This window comes from Pangasianodon hypophthalmus, chromosome 16, assembly GCF_027358585.1.
Source record: "Pangasianodon hypophthalmus isolate fPanHyp1 chromosome 16, fPanHyp1.pri, whole genome shotgun sequence".
Lineage (NCBI taxonomy): Eukaryota > Metazoa > Chordata > Actinopteri > Siluriformes > Pangasiidae > Pangasianodon > Pangasianodon hypophthalmus.
This window is the reverse complement of record NC_069725.1, coordinates 8,239,994-8,261,285: the sequence shown is the minus strand read 5'-3', so window position 1 is coordinate 8,261,285 and position 21,292 is coordinate 8,239,994. Positions and strand designations below refer to the sequence as shown.

The window sequence follows — 21,292 nt, the reverse complement described above, 5'->3', positions numbered from 1 at the left end:
TTAGATGTTTTTTTGCACATTTCACAAGAGTGCTACACCACTATTACTTACACTATTACCTGTGCTGTTTTCTGCTTCTTCATATTAACATCTATTTTTCTACTTATTATTTCTGTTACTGCTATTGCTTATGGATCTGTCTGAACATGAAGGATCTTTGTTGTTTCCTCCCTTGGCCTTGGCAATGTCTAACCCATATTCCTTATAGATGTATATAACCAGGGGTGGCAGTAGGAATTTTTGGCCACCTAGACTCACCACCGAGCAAATTTTGCTCCAGGAGGGGGCCTGTTCCAGGGGAAATTCATCCTAGGGAGAAGTTCTGAGGTTCCCCACCTTCCCCACATTTATGGAGTCCCAGTATATGATGCCTATAATCTAGGTTGTGCCTCTCAGTGTTACTGCCTACATCTTGTGCTCGGATGTCTTTAAAAACCTGGAGTTTAAATAGACAGAAGGCACAAGAGGTCAGCAGAAACAAATGAACTGACGTTGAATTTAAGAAATGTAAGTAATGTAAGTAAGTGTATGAATATAAATACTGAGACGTTGTAATAAGTCTAAATGGTTCAGTAGAGTATGGTGGCTTGGCTTCTGCACTGCCCTCTGACTGTGCTGGACGTCTGATCTAATAAAAGTTTAAAAACCAATAATGGTGGCATCCATGTGAGTTTAAGTCTTTAACAGTTTTTTTAAATCAACTTATTATATGGTAAATTACAGATCTATCTATCTATCTATCTATCTATCTATCAAAAACACCTCTTAAAATTGGAAATTATAACAACTCATATTCTAGCCTGAATCGTCTGGTCTCTGAGGTGCTATTCAGTATAATTCCACATGAGTGCAGTATTTCCATCTTACTAAATTCACTGAGAAAAAGAAATGGACATAAGCTGAGACTGAAATCCCTTGTTTTCCATTTGTACATTTGCATTTTGACTTCATTATTGAGGAATGCACTTCCATTTCCAGCATACAGAAGACACTCTAAGGAAAAACACTCTTTGGTCAAGCCAGTAAACACATATTTTTTTTTTTTTTTTTTTTTTTTTTTTAATTATCTTCCAAATAACATACTCACACACACATGGCTTAAGTCCATCATCTTTTTTTTTTTTTTACAGCAATCACAGATTGGCATGAGCAGTGTAAGGCTTTTCATCTAGCTAATGTGTCTCAAGTTCAATCCAGCATAAACCAGTGTACCTAATATGGTCTTTATCGATTTAATATGGCATACAGAAGGCTGTGCTGAGGTGTTACAGCTAGCACCAACATGGTATCACAGTACTGAGACAGTGCAGGTAAAGATAATGCTGTGTGAAAGGTTATGTTTCTGTATTTATGGATGCACCGCCTTGCTTACCAGCACCACAAATCCATGCCATTACAATATACTACAATGATACAATAATTTCTCATTATTAAGCCTTTCTGCCTGATAGCTCATCATCCTCATTGAGCTCAAATGGAATTTTGTCTTTTGAATTATGCACCTCTTTTGATTATTTTGGTGGAATATTTTCGTTGAGTTTGTTTCATCTTTATGATAAAAAGCTTAAATACCATACCTACACATTCTGAAAATAGAAAACAAGTTGAGACATACAGTTATGGTCCAAACGGTAGCTTATGTGTGTTTATGTCACACACAGAGATTTGGTGAGAGACAATCAGCTTAGAAACTGTATGTAAACATCATGCTATGTATCACATATGATGATTAATGCTTACATGAAGGTAATGAAATCAGTGAAATGATGCACCAACAATTTACAGATATGTTGGTGGAAAATCCTTCTAATTGCAGTTTTACAATGCAAGAACCTCTGATTTTATTGCTCATGTTGATCCAATCTTCATGGCCATGTAACCTCAATGCTAACCTTTATTAATTATAAAAAAGAGAATGACTTTAAACATGTAAACATACACTACAGTTTGATTCATCGCAAATGCACTATAGTCCAGTTGGGACCTGAAACATCTGAGCCCTGTTAGCTTTTAGACATCATCTGTAAAATACTGCAGAAGTATATTAAATCATTTTTATGAGGAATGTCTTGTGTCTGTCTGAAGGATTAAATCCTTAAGAAAAAATTTCATATTTGGATTCTTTTAGACCTGGTGGGTTTTTGTTTTTTAATCTGATATATATATATTTTGTCATGGGCTGAACACTGATGAATAAATCTATTTGTTCATAAATGTTACCTCACCTAAAAGCTACAATACCTCAGTCTCCATAAATAAATAGCAAATAAAAGTTAAGAATCAGGCAAATATTTTAGTTGCAGTTTGGAACAGGACCAATTTTATGAAGATATTTTAGAGCATCATCACTGTACTCTACCACAACATGATGTATTCTTCGTGATCTCCAACATCTTTGCGTCTTAACCTCTTAGCCTCACGCTCTAGGTCTCTGTAGCAGACATGCTATATGATTCTTTTATCCAGTAGCTTGTGATATTTTGTGGGGCACAAAATGGGATTACCAAAAACAGCATACTACACTTTATATTCATTAAAGGAATACTCCAGCATTATCAACCTATTCTGTATCCACTTCATCTGCAGCGTATGTAACATGTAAAATATGTGAATATACTGTACACGTGGACCTACACTACAATATTAGCCATTTATCAGGTAAATGAGAAAGGATCTCTTTGGAGATAAACAATTCTCTGCAGTGGACCGATTGTAGTTTACTTGAGAGGTTTGAAAAGTCCATCAACCAAAACTATCCAGCCAAAAGCAGTGCTGTGATCAGTAACTGACACAGATGAAGGACTAGAGGAGGACTGACATAAATTGTGCATAGAAATAATAAAAAGATAATCTAGAGTCTCTAACTGCATGCCTGTAAAGTGGTGTAAGAAGGTTGGCATGCACAGTGTTAAAAACCATTGCTCAAAATGACACACGCATACTAGTGCTACACACACTACCATGTGCTAGAATGGTCCACCATCTGAATAATTCCTGGTTAGGGGCCCTATGGGTGTCGATTTCCATTCACAGACAGGGTTGAGGGGGTTGACATGGTGTGCCTAGTGACTGATGGGCTACAGTCAGTAACTGTATACAGTCCTGAACTGCTAGGTGACATCATTAGAGTAGGACTACAGAATGAAAAACATATTCAATTGAACAGCCAAAATATTCTATCATTAGCTATTAGACTAAAATAGATGAGTGCTGTTAGGCTTAGTTTTTGGGAAAAACAGAGAGAAAATTTAAGTGAGGGAGAAATTATACTGTGAAGAGTCATCTGTTCTTTGACACTTCAGGTTTAAACAAGATGGCTACTTAAGTCCCAAGTGAAATGTGTACATCCTGTCAAGAGACCTTTTTAAAAACAAATTATACTCATTATACTCATTAAAGTATTTTTTTTCTGTGGATGAATATCAAATGCTGTGCACTAGAGTACACGTAATGCACTATGTAGGGTGATTGAAAGTATCAGTGTAATGCAGTAATCTTCCTGCTGGTCCTGTTTTAAATCTGTTATTATTTGTGTGAGGTGTGAGCCATTGAGCTGTTTTTTTTTTTTTTTTTTCCCCAGGGGCTGGAGAGTCTGAAATAACAGACAGCAAAAGAACCAAGAACACACTCTGTGAAAAACACCTCTAGCCCAAGTCTGATGTTTCATATAACTTGGAAACCAAAGCTTCAGAACAGTTGCCCTGGTTACTAAGAGGTTAGATAAAGATTAGGTTGAAAAAAGCTGGAGTATTACAGATTTTGTGGATGCTTTTATCCAAAGTGACTTACTACTATAGGCTCTCTGGCAGCCCTGGGATCTGAACCCACCACCTTCCTGTCACTAGCAAGAAGCCTTAACCACTCAGATACCACTGCTTACAATGCATATCGTTACAGATGTTAAAGACAAAAAAAGAAGAGGCCATATGATGAGACCTGACCAGCACTGTCTGTACCCTCTTCTGTCTCCCTCTCCCTCTGCCTGTTGCAACTCCATTTGCACTGGGGTGATCTGACTGCAGGCTGATGCAATGACAGCTTCCTGCATTTTGGAGTAAGAGAGCAGGTGGCCTCTCTTGTGAGAATGTGTGGCATTCACACTGTTGTTTCATACTCCATCACCTCCTTCGGCGTGCCCAAACAACGGTACTGGATCCTGGGTGTGCCTGGTGCTGCACCCTCTAGGACCAAGATGGTCTTGCGCAGCCTGCGGTCAATGAAGTGAGCATCCCAGGCAGGGTACTGCTTCCTGGGCAGGTCAATTCGAATAACCGGCCCTTCTGTCTTTGGGGTGGGGCGGGGTGCAGGAGTCCTTAAACTAGCAGGGGGGCGCACTTGAAAGACGTCCGCCCCCTCACTGGCTGCTTCCTGCTCTCCTCCTCCTTTAGTCCTCTGCAACGTCCTGGGTGGGCTGCTCACCACATCTGGAGGAGGAGCAGAGGTCATTGTTGAGAGACAAGCCTCTGACACAGCACCCCGCTCCACTGTGCAACATCCTATATGGGCAGCTGTCACAGGGCCCTCTGGGTGCAGCAGGCAGTAGTACACAAACATGAAGAAGGTACCCAGGGCATAGCTACACGCCACAACGCACACCACCACCACAGCATAGAAGTCAGAGATACGTGGGCCACGGTACAAATACCATGCAGCAGTGAGGGCCACATTCTCGGCCAGTACTATAAGGCTGTAGAGAAGCAGGCGGCAACGTGTGGGTCCCTCTCGCACGCTGAACCAGCAGAACACATAAATGATGCCCACCATCATGTTGTAAATGATCTCCTCCCACTTGGACATGCAGAAGTCAGTCTCACCTTGGATGATCCAAAAGGTCATGGCACACCAGTGGGACACGATGAAGATCCCAAAGTAGAGTTGGAAGATTGAGGCGAACAGCGCAAACGCCATAGCACGTGCCCCAACCATGAACAAGTGCCAAAGCATCTGCACAACTGCTGCTTTGTAAGACATGGGCAGCTTGTCATCGCGGGAGTCCCGCAGAGCCTTTTGGTAAGATGCCATCATCCAGGCAAGAGACACCAGTGAGGCAGAAGCAGACAGGCCTAAGAGAGAGGATAGGAAGTAAGCAAAATTTTTATGATGATTTATAATAAGGCAATATGATATAGCACCATTAATGATAACTGATATTCAGTGGTAACACCAGTAATAGTTTTAATATCAGAACACAGTGCTACAAGATAATAAAAGTCAGGAATGAAAATGAGAGTATATGGGCAGTGCAATATGGATGTGCTGTTGTCACTACTGCTTAGTGTCAATAATGACCTGCACTTAATCGAATGAGAGGAATAAATCAATATCAAGCATAAAACACATACCCCGTAGAAAAATAAGAGTGGCTGTATTTGAGTGCTGTGGAGTGATTTCATAAATATTTAATCACTATCTCGCAGTTCTTCATCTGGCTAAGAGGAAGCAGAACTGAGGGAGCTTAGCTAATGAATGCCACAGACACAAGCCCAGGCAATTCCACAGCTCTTTGAGTTTTCTGAATCATCCAATAGATCAGAATGATTCTTGTTCTTGTGTGTTTTAAACTGGAAACACATGGCACAAAGTAATCATCACAGAACAAGAAATGCCAGAACTATACTGCTGACTAAAAGTTTAAAACAGAAACTGTATGCCATCATCGTGGTATGAAGGCTGGAAATATTTATTGCATTTCTAGAGCTAGCTATGGACATATAATTGCCTGTATATAATGAATATTATATTATTATTTGCATTACTTAGCCTAGGTGAATGGATGCTGATTCATGCCACCTAAACACATAAGTCTTTTGCAGATATAGACAGAAAGTCATCAGATGAAATAATAGCCTGTCAACAGAGATTGCACCTCAGGGTATTCTCTTGTGTCAGAGTTCCTCGTTTAATGTTCGGATAAAATGCCTCTAAGTGTGTTTATTTTAAACTGTCACTCAAAGCTTCTGTTCTTGGAGCAATACAAATACAGCAAACTTCTTAAGCCTTGCAATCAAACTCATGTTTCAGCTGGACTTAGCGCTTGGGTCATATGTTAGAATTGGTACTGAACATAGATATTATACTAAATATCAGAATCAGCTTGATACACATTAAATACGTACTGTCCTGGATGAGTGGATATATCTCTGTACCATAAAACATAGTCTTTATCTATATTTAGTTAATATAAATACACTATATTACCAAAAGTATTCGGTCACCCATCCAAATGATCAGAATCAGGTGTCCTAATCACTTGGCCTGGCCACAGGTGTATAAAATCAAGCACTTAGGCATGCAGACTGTTTTTACAAACATTTGTGAAAGAATGGGCCGCTCTCAGGAGCTCAGTGAATTCCAGCGTGGAACTGTCATAGGATGCCACCTGTGCAACAAATCCAGTCGTGAAATTTCCTTGCTCCTAAATATTCCACAGTCAACTGTCAGCTTTATCATAACAAAATGGAAGAGTTTGGGAACAACAGCAACTCAGCCACGAAGTGGTAGGCCATGTAAACTGACGGAGAGGGGTCAGCGGATGCTGAAGCGCATAGTGCAAAGAGGTCATCGACTTTCTTCACAGTCAATTGCTACAGAGCTCCAAACTTCATGTGACCTTCAGATTAGCCCAAGTACAGTACGCAGAGAGCTTCATGGAGTGGGTTTCCATGGCTGAGCAGCCGCATCCAAGCCACACATCACCAAGTGCAATGCAAAGCGTCGGATGCAGTGGTGTAAAGCACGCCGCCACTGGACTCTAGAGCAGTGGAGACGCGTTCTCTGGAGTGATGAATCGCGCTTTTCCATCTGGCAATCTGATGGACGAGTCTGGGTTTGGAGGTTGCCAGGAGAACGGTACATTTCGGACTGCATTGTGCCGAGTGTGAAATTTGGTGGAGGAGGAATTATGGTGTGGGGTTGTTTTTCAGGAGTTGGGCTTGGCCCCTTAGTTCCAGTGAAAGCTTCAGGATACCAAAACATTTTGGACAATTCCATGCTCCCAACCTTGTGGGAACAGTTTGGAGCGGGCCCCTTCCTCTTCCAAGATGACTGTGCACCAGTGCACAAAGCAAGGTCCATAAAGACATGGATGACAGAGTCTGGTGTGGATGAACTTGACTGGCCTGCACAGAGTCCTGACCTGAACCCGATAGAACACCTTTGGGATGAATTAGAGTGGAGACTGAGAGCCAGGCCTTCTCGACCAACATCAGTGAGTGACCTCACCAATGCGCTTTTGGAAGAATGGTCAAAAATTCCTATAAACACACTCCTCAACCTTGTGGACAGCCTTCCCAGAAGAGTTGAAGCTGTAATAGCTGCAAAAGGTGGACCGACATCATATTGAACCCTATGGGTTAGGAATGGGATGGCACTTAAGTTCATATGTGAGTCAAGGCAGGTGACCGAATACTTTTGGTAATATAGTGTATGTTCCATATACAATATATATTTAATTGTAAAAATGATGAAAATGTCTTCTATAGATTGCATAGACAATGAATATATATACAGTGCATTAGCTTAAAAGGACAATGTTCATCCCTTTTTTGAGCAATTCCTCTAAAAGAATATCTAAATGCAGGAAGATTGAACAAATCCATCACTAACTTTAAGAGTTTTCTGTTCTTAACTAAGCTTGCATTAATATCAAGCTCTCGTAAACCTCTCAGAGCTATATGACTTTTATTCACTTGGCAGGCATTTTATCCAAAGTGATGCAGAACAAAATGGAAGTATAGAGTTGAGCAGTTCATGGTTAAGAATCCTTATATATATATATATATATATATATATATATATATATATACACACACACACACATATATATATAGGTGAGGTACTTACCTATGTGATTTGTGTCTTTTGTTTATTTAGTGTGTTCTCACCTGTGCTGTGATTGATTAGATTTGATTCAACTTTATTGTCGAGTATATAGCCAATGAATATCTTTCATATTCTATTATAATGATTATAAGGGAGCTGTTCCAGCTAATTAAACACTTGATATAAGCACTGGACAAGACTTTTATCTGACATCAACAGAGTTAGCGTTAAGCATGCTACTCATGCCTATAACAGCTATTAACATAAGTTGTGCTCTATAAGCAGCAGAAATCTCTCTCCAGCTAATTTGCAGATTGACTGAAAGCAAACCGCAGTGTAGTGCCATGCAGTGTAACGCAAATCTGGTGGATATATTCATTAATGAATGCTAAGTGAGTCTAAGTTTCTAAATGAGTCCCACTGTGGCAATGAATACTAACCAGATACAATCTAATAATCAAAGCCTGAAGTCAGTCTGAATTCAGCTTGCAATACTGATTAACAGACAGAGATTGGGTTAATCACTATGGACTAAAGTTGCACAGACAGAAGGGTAATAAAAAGGCACATACTTGAAGATATAGATCTTTTGATCATTTGCATCATTTTAGATATGCCATTCTGGTGGTTTGCAGTTCAAACCTGAGCTCAAGGCCTTTAACACTATGCTAAGATTAGCTTGCCAAGCAATTCACCTGTCTATAGAATTTCACCTTGTAAAGACAAGCCTGTGCAATGTAACTCACCTTGTAAAGGGAGGACCTGCATGGCCTGGACCATGATGCTGAGCTGCAGGACAAGTTGAGGAGCGCTCTTCAGGAAGGTCTCTAGTAGCCGTAGCATGCTGATGTCTGCACTCTCGAACATCATGCGCCAGTAAAAGTGTCTGTGTCCGCTGTCCCCCCGCCATCGGCTCTGCACTCCAAGATACAGGGCATGGATGTACCTAAGGGGCACCCAAGATGCAGGACAATGAATGCAGAGAGGTGGATGGAAAGGAAAGAAAGAGTTAGAAATAAGTTTGAATGATTAGGTGGAAAGAGAAGAGGCTTCAAATGAATCAGGTTTTTATAGTTAACATTCATATCGTAATTGTTTATATTTCTTTAATATTTGCGCCATATAAGAAAAATCAGGGAAAAAATCACTGAAGAGAATCATTCTCTTATTTGTACACAGAGCAGAGTACTGAGAATCTGTGGAGCCTGCAAGCCAGACCGAGAAACTTTGTAGTGGGGGTTGGGTATGATACAGTATATCTACAGAGAATACACTTTCATAGCACACAAAAATAGGCTAATGTCATAGAATGATTACAAACAGTTAACTATTAACCTAAGATTCTTTATAAGAGAATTCCAAAACCTTTCAGAAGTAAGTCCAAAAATGCACGAGTATTCGGAAAAAACACTGACATATTCATAACCAATTATGTTCACCGAAACAAAACACTTCCCAACCATGCTTACAATTGCAGAAAAGGGCACCCTAATAAGCAAACAGGAACATGCACTTTCACTGATATTAATAAAGCCTGGCAGAACTCAGCTAATTATCACAGTGAGAGCAAGTGCAACTTTTCCTCTCACAAGTACAAGAATTCCAGTTCTCGATGTAGATATGTGGAAATAGCCCCACACCCTCTTTCAAGGCAAAAATACATAAAAACATAGCTCCATTTTTGGCTTACATATCATTTTATTTGCTGTTAACAAATGGCTTAAGGTGAATTATTTTTTTATTTTTGCAGAAACTAGAACAAAAGTAGCACAAAGTACTTACATTTTTTCATAAGTAAAAAATTTACAGAATAGTATGAAGAAGAGGCTGATTTCTTCCAAACCCTGAGTGCAGATTGATGCCGGTTATCAGTGACCTATCTTTCATGTTCATTGGGGCTAATTTATTTAAACCCATGTTGCTGACACATCCATAGCACATCATTAGCAGTGGTTGGGGGATGGGTGGGGATTTGGCAAGACCAAACAAGGGAGAAAATGGAGGGAGGTTATGACAGGATATGCTCATAAAGGCTCTTTCCAGAAGACCTAATGAAAAATTATACAGCATCTATAAGTAACTACTTGAAAAGTAAACATGATGTTTACTTTTCAAGTAGTTACTTATAGATGCTGTATAATTTTTCATTAGGTCTTCTGGAAAGAGCCTTTAATAACTGCAATATGTCTCTGGAAACATCCCTGCCCCTTGTTTGTGCAGCATGCCAGTGAACTTTAGTGAGTTCTAGCATACAAATACATTTTGTCCTTAGCTCCAAAGCTTCAGGCACATACATTTATGTCTAGTCTGTGTTAATGCATGAATACACACTAGAAGAACAGACACCCCTGTGTTAATGTATGAATACACTCATGGAAGAACAGACACCCCAGTTTCAACACTTATAATGATGACTGATCCCTTTTCCTTATATATCTGCTTAATACTATGCGTCCCAGGCTTATTGAGCTTCTGAAAAACATACGTGCAGTGATTTTAAACATGTAAGGCAAACATGTGGCAAATGTATAAAAAAAATTATCACACTGTCTACAAGCTAGGATAAACGGTTAATAAATTGACATAACTGTTCTAAACATTTTCAACCTTCATTCATTTGTGTTAGATTTGCATCTCTTGACAGGAAAGAGACAAAATATGTAATTTTCTCGCAAAGAAAATAAATGTAATAAGAGTGCTGGCTGGAAGCCAGAAGATTGGCATGATGATTCACCTCCAGATGATGATTTACATAAAATTGCTTTACAACCTCCTCTTGGCTCTCTCCATGATGAACGTGAGTGAAAAGACAGCTCTTCAAAAGACAATCAAGCAGCACACATCCACGGTGCCAGGGATGACAGCATGAATGGCTCACGTTTGACAAGTGACGCTAATTTCACTTTTTGTTTGAAGCTGAAGAATGTTCTTGGTGAACCAATAGATCCCCTAAAACCTCCTTCCTTTGAGGGCAATTTTTTTTTTAGTCTCTCTGGGAGCGAGGTTATTAAAATCAAGCACTGCACATGCCACTTTCTTATTAATTAAAAAATCTCTAGCTGGGACATGAAAACCAATGAGGAGAAGTTCAGCTTCTTATTAACGAGTATTTAGACAATCATTGCAGTAGGCAAAAAAAATCTCAATCAGGGCTCGGAAATGCAGAATTTTGCTCAGACAAGAACCAATATGTTATGTTACCATATGAATGTTTCTATTTTTGCATTCCAATCCCAACATATCATTCTTAAACCAGTTAAAACAGAAGAAATGATTTTTACACAGGCTGTATGTACACACACACACACACACACACACATATATATATATATACATATATATATATATATATATGTATATATATATATATATATATATATATATATATATATGTGTATGTACATACAGCCTGTGTACATACAGCCTGTGTAAAAATCATTTCTTCTGTATATATATGTATATATATATATATATATATATATATATATATATATATATATATATATATATATATATATATATATGTATATATATATATATCTTAGGCTTGGTGGTGTTTGTGTATCAAAAATAAGTTTCAGCCAAGGTCACAATGAAACACAGATTTCAGTTAAAGATGGTTGTGTTTGTTTCCAGTTTTGATTTTTGTGGCAACTGGCAACAATTTTGGCTGACGTGCTTAGGCTATTATTACTTTACTTAACAAAAAACATTCTGAGAAAATCTTGTGACAGGGCTCGATTTCACACAGAGATTGCACATGGCTTCTACTGAGAGGTTTTTTTTCTGCTCAGCCTCTCTAAACAAGGGCAACTCCACTGTTTGTCATGGATTATTGATTTCTGTCCCTTGTGTTGCTGAGCAGTCGAAGCAGGTTCACTAACCCAATTGCTCTGCAGTTCATCTTTGGGTTGCAGGAGGTACTGGACATCATCGCTTTTCACCAACCATCAGACAGACCAATTAACCTGCTCCATTACTGAGAGAACACGGCTGGTCAATTGTCCTTCAATATCAACTGGCTCAATTTCATCAGTCTGGTCAATACATAATCAGGCTCCTTTGCCTCTTAAATTACTCCTTAACTAGTGCTCTTTTTATAAGGATCAGCGAGGCCACATGGGAAGGAAATAAAAGCCCTGCACAAACATCATGCTTAGAGATTGTAGTAAAGTAACCCTTCTTCTTACATGAAGATGGAAACCATTTTATAATGGACCTTTAGTGGGAATTGGCTTAATAGCTGTCATCAGATTCCTGTAAGTTTCTGAATTCCACCTCTCAAGTGCACAGCACAGTTCCCAGCCCAACTAGCACAGGTTTCGTTTGGTTTGTTTTGTGTTCATGTCATGTATTGTGATTTGACATGTGCCTTTGTACTCTCTCCACCCCTGACTTGTCATTGGTCTGTTCCCTGTTGTGTGCACCTGTTCACATTTCAGCTCTTGATTAGTTTGTCTGTTTCTTCCTTCATGCATTTGTATTGACTATGGTCTGTGCTATGTTTTCCTGTTTCCTTTTCGTTCTGTTTTTTTTTTCTCATGTTTTCATTTCTGGCCATGGATTATCCCTGTTTACTGCTGTCTGCCTCACACCAGCCTGCAATATTGACAATGATTATTGGATTTGCCCTATTAAACAACATGCTGAGTGTATGCACCTGTGTCCTCCCTATTTCACATTACATCCATCCAATTTTCTGATTACTGTTAAATACCATCAGAACCCAATAAGGCCTTCTTTGTGTATATGATTACCATCTAATAAAATTTGATAAGCCATCAGTAGCCATTAGCAGCAATGTATTCCATTAAACTACCATTACAGACCACCAGAAACACATCAACACCCTCTAATGGTTTCTAGTGATTTTTTCACCAGTGGTTAACTTGCCAGCTCATTCTGTTGGCTCTGTGCTGAGTTCTGATTGCAAAGAACAAGCACAGTAACACCAAAATGTGGCCAATCAGGTTGGCGATGGTCAAACAGTCTGCTGAAAGATTTAGCACACAGTCAACAGATGACAACTGATGCCCAGCTAGCTGTACTCTGTGAACATCTTCTGATTAAATCAAGATCAGGTGCAAATAAATACATGGTACAGCCGCACACTCAGTGTGACATTTTGATAACAACTCTGTTTGCTCAACAAAGAAGAAACCACCACTACAGTGCTATTCATCTGTCAATTTTTACAGACCAAAATCTAAATCAAAAAACAGCTTGTACTTCCTCTCTTTTTTTCCACTCATGTTTTCTCCCACGTTTCCTTTATTATGTTACATTGAATGAATAAAAACTGCTGGCAGTTGTATCTAAATGTATTTACTGCAGTCTTAGATTGTGGTTTTCTTTACTGATTAACATGACTGTTTGTGTCAACTCATTAAATACAGCATGCAATATGTCTTTGACCGCAGTTGGCAGCTTCTTTCTTGAGCAAACTCAGCCAAGGATGACATGTAACACTCATTAAACAAAAATGCTAATAAAATGGAAGTTGGTAATTTTCTTGCACTGTTGTTTTCTCATTTCTTTTGTGCTGCTGGGAATTACATCTGTATTAGGGGAATTACTGAATTTAAAACAGCAATCAAGCTTTCACTTAAGTGCTCAGTAACCAGTAGTCATCTCTAATGTGAATGTTCTGTATCTGTGCTTTCATGAACTGGCCAAAAGAACATTTGAGCAGTATAGTGGAGGGTATGGAAGGTTTCAAATTCAATGTTGGCATATTATATCAAACATTGATCAAAATGTGGTACAATGTACAATCTGCAGCAGTCTAAGGGAAAAGATCAAATTAAGGAAGGAATAATACAGTTTGGACTGTGCTGTTCTATAATTATTTTATAGGGAAATACAAAGGGAAAGTGTAAGTGGAGACAATATTACAACAATGTATAGAGCCTTTTTTGCTGTAAAATCTATTGCATAGATTAATAGAAGGAAAGGGGTATTATGGAGTGGATAATGTCCTTACCAGGTCATGATATAAAAAAGGCATATTACAGAAATGCACCATGGTGAACTTGTTTCCCCATGCAAAGAAAAACATGTGTCACCCTTTTCCAGTGCCTGAACTTATCTTGTATGTGGCTAGATTCAGGTCTTTTTTTCATTTTGTGCAGACTGGAAACTTTGCTAAGACCTGGCCACCATGGTTACAACCCCAAAGTAGATTATTTTTATATAACAGCACAGACCAAAGCATTATTCTGCTTATACCACAGCTATTTTCCAACAATTACATTGCACTTTTAAATGTGTACAGTTACATTTAATGTAACAAGAAAAGTTTGTTCTTTCAAAACCTTTAAACAGAAGCAGAGGAAATATCAAAGGGTTTTACTTTGTTTAGAAAAATAGTCAAATCGTGATATTTTGCACAAAATCATTAAGCTCATAAGTAGCTTGAAGCCTGCATATGTTTCTCAAATGGTATTTTAACACTTGAGGAGAATACTATGTCATTTAGCTTGGTAACAGACTGCATGTGAAGCTCTTGCTTTGAGTCATATTGTTACAACAGTCATTAATGACCATTTAAGCATAACTTCATCTATCTACACACACTCACAGACTAAACAAAAGCTCAGCATCTCATACATAGCCTCACACATAGCCATTAACCACCTTATTAAATTCATTTTCCTGTCACAGCTAATCTTTGGGCTTCTGAATTAATGGTTTTATCCTGAAATCCTGAATCCTGTGTCTTAAGCAGGATTTAAGCTCCTAGCTGTTGCAGACATGATGAACATCTCTTCCACACTTCACCCATCGGGAAGGTTAACTCTGAACTTTTACTGACTTGAAATTATCGCACCATAACAGATGAGAGGTTTCTTGTGTGTTGTCCTTGTGCTCATACTCCCACACTAATACTCCACACACACACTCTCTCTCTCTCTCTCTCTCTCTCTCTCTCTCACACACACACACACACACACACACACACACGGTGTCCATTTGAATCACAGCCCAGTTGAAAAGGAACACGTTCTGAGAGATGTATCTATTTATAGTCCTATTTGCAAGAGAAATTTGGCTATAAAGTCCCTATTGGTTTGTGGCAAACCATAAAATTTGTGTAAGAGTAGCTTCATTTAAAACAACTCAGCAAAAAAATTCATCTTGATGTAACACCAATTGCCACGTGAAATGCAATTCCTCTAGTCCCCTTCTCTTAGTTGACTAATGCAGTTCTATGAATCATATGATACTGAAGTAATAAACTACTGCTGTAATGTGAAGATAACTTTATAAAATTACATTTGCTGAGCAGCTATGCTTTGACTAAAGACAAAAACCTTAGAAGAAAATATATATTGTTCTCAGATGTTGTCATATTTTGTAAACCAGCAAAATGCCCTTGGGAAAGGATAATATGAAAAATTCACACATGCACATGCGTGCACCCACACACACACACACACACACACACACACACACACATGTGAAGCAGAGGGCCATTACCACCTGAAGTGTTTTATTCCCTTTACAGCAATTTACCAACAATTACAATTTTTAATTTATTGAAACATTTTGTACTTTTTAACCATTTATAGTTACATTTAATGCTCTGGATTATCCATTAGTCATATTAGTTCCTGTTATCACTTACATAATTGTAGCTGTAAAGAGTCTTTCGTTCTCTCTTTCTCTTTAAGTAAATAAGACACAAAAATATAGATTGTCATGTTACTGAGAAATGCAAAGTGTTCTGTCCTTAACACTTTCCTGAGGCAAAAAACTTATTGACCATTACAAAGCGCTGACGCTGTAGAGTTTCCAAAAACATCTCCTTACAGAAAGCTTCACTATATCTCCAATTATAGATATTTCCTTAGTTTATGTGGGCCTTCACTATACAAATCTCTAGGTAAGTCACAATCACAACACACACCTATCTTTATGGACACTTCTGCTTCTCATTGAAACCCAGCACACTTTGTAGCACTTTCCAATAAGTAGCATTCTTATAGCGTTCCCACTTTTGGGCTACAGATCAGTAACATCAGTAATCTCTCTAATGCAGGTCTGTGAAGAGCCCAGGCCCAGTGTCAGCTTTAATGGCATTAGCAGTAATTCCAATCAAACAAGGCCAGAATACAGGGAGAGCTCAGGGAGTGCTAGCTTTATAACAAAGTCTCATGCTGAGAACCACTGAGGAGTGTGGCAGCAGTAGGAATCTGATCATTCAGGTTTATCACATGGCACAAAGGAAAGTGAGACTGAGTTTCTCACCACACAACCGAGGTGTAAACTTTAAGCCATCTGTGCGTGTGTGAGAGAGAAAGAGAAACATTTTAGAACTTAGTACTGGACCTGAAGTGTCTTTCTTTGTAATTTATAAGTGCGATTGCCATTATATCAGTAAAGCACACCTTATACCCAACATTCTATTCAATACTTACATGCAACCAAGCGATTTCTTAAGATTATATAGAAAAAACAGCCTACAAATAATATATATATATAAACTATTTATTTTATTACTTATAATTTATAAAAGTAGACACCCAAAACACCTTCACATGCTTGGCAGATGGCTGGTGTGTGCACAGGTTGAAGTGTAAATAAGACATGGAGGGAATGTGGCAGGCACTCATATCATCTTTTGTTTCATATTTAAAAAGATCAGCCATTTTTAACACTTAATTTAATTTTGTTCATTTTGTTTAGATCAAAATGGAAATATTATCTCTGTAACATAAATGCGATTCATAAAGCAAGTCTCCAGCTTTTTTTCATCCTCATCTTGATATATCACAGCCATAACGCATGCATAATTGATATTTTATCTCGATATTTTATATTTACTCACTTATAAAAGAAGTGTAATGTTTATGTCATTCATGTATTTTTGTATAACATGAATAAATGTTCATGAATTCATCAGTCAAATTATTTGTAAGTTAATCTCTAAATCTGTATAATTCATCCTTTCAGAGGTGGGACTACTGTTTCAAAGGAAAAAACTTGTGGTTACTACCATAGTTGTGTGTCTAAAGGTGGATGGATGCCACAAACCCTCTGGGGTATTTTTATTCTAGTGTTTATTCTGTTGTATAAATCTCCATAAGAACATCTTTGATAATACATTGTCCTCATGTCTACCTCATGCTAAAATCCTAATACTTAAATACTTAAATCCTAATACTTAAATACTTAGAGTGCAATCTTTGTAATTTTGAATTGATGTTATATAGTCACATATTTTAAATGTTTACTGCCAATGTTCAACCACTGTCCTTAGACAGTGTAATAATGTGTACAAAAAAAATAAATCATCTTTTACAAAAGAATGGGACCCAAACAGAACATAAAGGTTGAAGAATTTTCTCTTTAATCTTTCTTTTAGTACCTACAAAATATTATGTATTGAGTATCTGTAGAATGAAACAAAAAGAGAATTGCTGAATAGCATTGTGAATTAAAGACAAACTGTAATACAGACACAGCAATTTAGGAAAGAGTATGAGTGTTAGGACAAAAGGGCAACTGAATTTGGCTGACATAGCTGGCACGCCCACAGTGTCACCAATAGTAAGCATCATTAACCCTTCTCCACACGGCAGATCAGCCAACAACCGTGTCCTATCACATAACAGCTCGGCTCCATCACAATCAGTTAGAGCACTCACAGCCTGACAAGGTGAGGATCCTGCCAGTGGTTTACAGTAGTTTACAAAGTCCAGCCTACGTACATTCACAGCTACTTTATATCTCTGAGTTTTGACCTTTAAAAAACTATTTATTATTGTGGCAAGTTTGTGAGCTACACTATGAAAACTGAGCTACACTATGAAAAATTTATGCTGGCTGCACACTTCACAGCTGTACTCTTTGTAGAGTACATTGAGCAATAGAAAGAGATGTGATTTCACAGGGATTTGTTGTATATAGAACAGATGAAAACCACATTTCTATCAAAATGTGACAAAACCTGAAACATTTCTGACATGTTATAAAAGAAAGAACAGTTTTGTTTTTAAGATCAAATAACATCATGGACTATAAATAGAATTTACTGTAATATGTATTACAGTATCATCCTAAATATTGAGAAAAACCTTTACATGGTGAATTTCTGACATTTTCTATTAGTTCCTGAAGACTACAGGCTTTCCTGAACTATGAAATATAGTTGTCTTGCATGTATAGCAACCACAAGTTATTAAAGTGAAAATGGAGAAACTTACATTTAATGATTTCATTCCAGCTGCAGCGCAGGAACATCATGGACATTTTGACTCCCGGTATCTGATTACTAACTGACCGAATTGAATAGGCTTTCTCTATGGCACTTAGCTATAAACAATTTGATCAAAATGTGACATTCACTGTGTGGATGAGGAAATCACTCATTGCTAGCAAGATTTTAGACATCTTCAGGCAGGCGGACTGCTTTTACCACCATGCTTGTTATATTTGTTCATTACCCGACATGCAACAAATTCAATAAAAGCATTTCCACATAATTTTAGTGAAATATATTTATGTTTTCTTAAATTTGATGTGTTAAAGTAAATGTTATTGGCAGAAAAACCCAATTTTAGCAAAATTGTCCTTTTTTGGCTAAATTCAACAACAGTGACATCCAGTGGGTTTTCCCAAGCCACCCACACAAATAATATAATGTATTGTGATATACACACTGCCAGCTGCCAGTTTATGAGATATTCCTGCCTTGTATCTACACTAATTGTCCATTTGATTAGCTGTACTTAGCATACAGGTGTACTTTGTATGCATACAATTACTGATTGTAGCCCACCTATAGCTATGTCATATTTCTATCATGTCACTGAATGGAAATGGACCACCTCAGGACTACCACTGTCCACTGATGGATTCGTAGTATTTGATGGATCATTCTTACTATAGCAGTGACAATGACACGGTAGTATTTGTAGTCCTGGCAGGTGCCAAGTTGCTTGGGTTTTTAAACAATTCTGTATCACTGCTACTGACTTGATAACTGTGCAGCAACCAAAAATAGCATCAGTGGTCAAAAACTGACAAGAGCACCCCTACAATGTGACTAGCAAGGTTTGAGTGTCTAACAAAATGGTCAGTTACAGTGTTTAATACCCCAACAATGCTACTGTACCTAATCCACCCATACCAGTACCAAACACTACCATGTGAGGTCAGTTGTTTTCACTGATGTACAGGGTACAGGCCAACTGACAAACTGTACATAGCAATAGACATTCTCTGTAATTCTATACCTACAGAAGTGTACCTGTCTGATCAGTTATATATGTTTGATTCATTCAAAACAAAATGAACAGAATGACCCATGTTTAACCATCACCTAGGCCAGGACAGATACAATAATCTTATGAGTATCCACGTAAATGGGTCTGTCATTGAAGTTATATTGATTGTTTAAATATTTTTTATTCCTTGTAAAAACATACATATAGAAATAAAATATTTGTATACTAAAAACCCCAGCTTTTTAGTCTTCAGCTTGTTTCGCACCAGTTTGAACAATCATTTCTAGAATTAAGGAAAAACATTCCTATCACTCTGAGCCTGTCTTCTCCGATGTTCAAAAGACAAAGGGATTTTAGAGGGTGCTTAAGGCGATTTCTGCCTGACAGCCTGAATAAGCAGATGAGTAGACGATTCTCTCTGGGAGATTATTGACCCAGAAGCTCAGGAGAGGAAGAGGAGGAGGAGGGGCCCGGAACCTCCATGGCTAGGAGACGATGAACTGGCACGAGACAACAGGAAATGCTGGACAGCGATAATGGAGAGGATGTTTCTTCACAACAATCTCCATAACTCAATCTCGGCTTGGGATAACCCCCTGACTGTTGGCTACTACAGGGATGTGTCCGAATTTGTATGGCATACATTGTAGATAAATTCCTAAAGTGTTTGCTTGGGCTAAATGCAATGCTCATTTAAAGATTAGGGAGTTTGCTGTGTGAGCTGAAATGTTAAACAAAGCATGCTAGATTTAATTTAAAACAGCCCACTGTCAGCACCACCAGTCATCCCTCAAAGCCATTAAGGTTGCTCTGAGAAATGTGTAGCGGTCCGTGCTTTCAAGTGGGTGTGTTGCTTTGGATGAGAGCAAAAGCTGTCTGAAGAGAAAAAGAAAAAAGAAAGGAAATGCAATACACTGAAGATTCAATTGCTTTGCACATTTGATGGATTATCTGACAGAGTGAGCTCACACTTAGCGTACTACACATGATGAACTAGTTTCCACTCAGCGTGCTATCATGGCATGAGCGCTCCTCTGTTAGCTTTTCATCACATGATCATGTATAATGTCAAATATATATATATGTGTGTGTGTGTGTGTGTGTGTGTGTGTATAGCTTATGTAGTTATCAGGTTCTTACCTCCAGACCTGAGCTAGCTGGAGGATGTGCACGATGCTGTGGAAGAGCCAGGCGCAGGCTCTGCAGCAGCGGCTCCGGGCGCCGCTCTCCACGGTGCTGAAGCGCCTCTGAGCTCCGGACGCCGCCACCACGGCTGCCGCGGCGGAACCGGCGCTGCTCGACTCCGAGTAGTCATACGCGAACCAGCGGAAGCTCAGCACCTGCACCACTACAGACGGCACGACCACGAAGACGAGGGTGAGCGCGAACCAGCGGTAGTCCCGCCGCAGGTAGTAGTCGGCAGCCAGCCACAGGTCGGAGGCCCCGTCCGAGAAAAAGACGAGGAGGGCGCCGAGCGTCCAGCAGCAGTCCAGCAGAGAGTAGCGGCCGCGCGGCGAGCTCAGCCCGGGACTGCGCGCGCACAGCGGCGGGACGTCGTTCTGTAACAGCACGGCCGTGCCGTCCGACTTCGCGGCCATGTTTGTTGTAGAAAATTCAGTAGAAAGGAGTGATGTGGGAGCGATTGAGGGAGGGAGGGATGGAGGGAGGGATGGAGAGATTGGGGGGGTCGTATGTCAGTGTGTGCATGCGTGGGAGGGACGTGGGAGGGAGAAAAAGGGCTGAGATGCAGCGGGGATCGTTTTATTCCTTTCCGAGCATCTGACTTTCGTCACTTTTCCTATGGGATCCATCTGCTTCCTAGTAGACTGGTCTGGATACTGTACTATGAAAATAAACCATTGAATCTGAGGCATTAGTGTAGTTCTATACACACCAGTGTTTAATTAAATCATCCAGATGTTCCCAGCTGGATTTATATGAACACAGCAGTAATTTAACACTGGGAGTTATACAGTTGTGTACTACTTCCTATACATGATGGACTAGACTGAAGCGTATTATGTGCTTATTCTGCTTTATAATTCAACCCACTCGTATTCAACCCTATACTAAAGATATTATACTTCTGCTGATCTAGTGCATTGTAGCCTATATACAGGATCTGTCAGTTTTTCTGTCCCATTGCTTTTAAGGCGCCCCCTAGTTATTAAAGCTGACTGGCTGTATAGCCCAATCTTCATTGTGCACTGGTCCACAGACCATCTAGTACCCATACACAC

General features: G+C 39.0%; 1 protein-coding gene across 1 annotated transcript; it reads right to left on the bottom strand.

The window, feature by feature from the left end:
• Positions 1 to 442: 442 nt before the first annotated feature.
• On the bottom strand, positions 443 to 20,679 carry xkr7a (XK related 7a). The gene is made up of 3 exons (XM_026920286.3): positions 20,193 to 20,679; positions 8,568 to 8,767; positions 443 to 5,063 (listed from the first exon to the last, which is right to left on the bottom strand). The coding sequence occupies exons 1-3, from the start codon at positions 20,648 to 20,650 to the stop codon at positions 4,096 to 4,098; spliced, it is 1,626 nt and encodes a 541-aa protein (XP_026776087.1). The 5' UTR covers positions 20,651 to 20,679; the 3' UTR covers positions 443 to 4,095.
• Between the last annotated feature and the right edge of the window lie 613 nt (positions 20,680 to 21,292).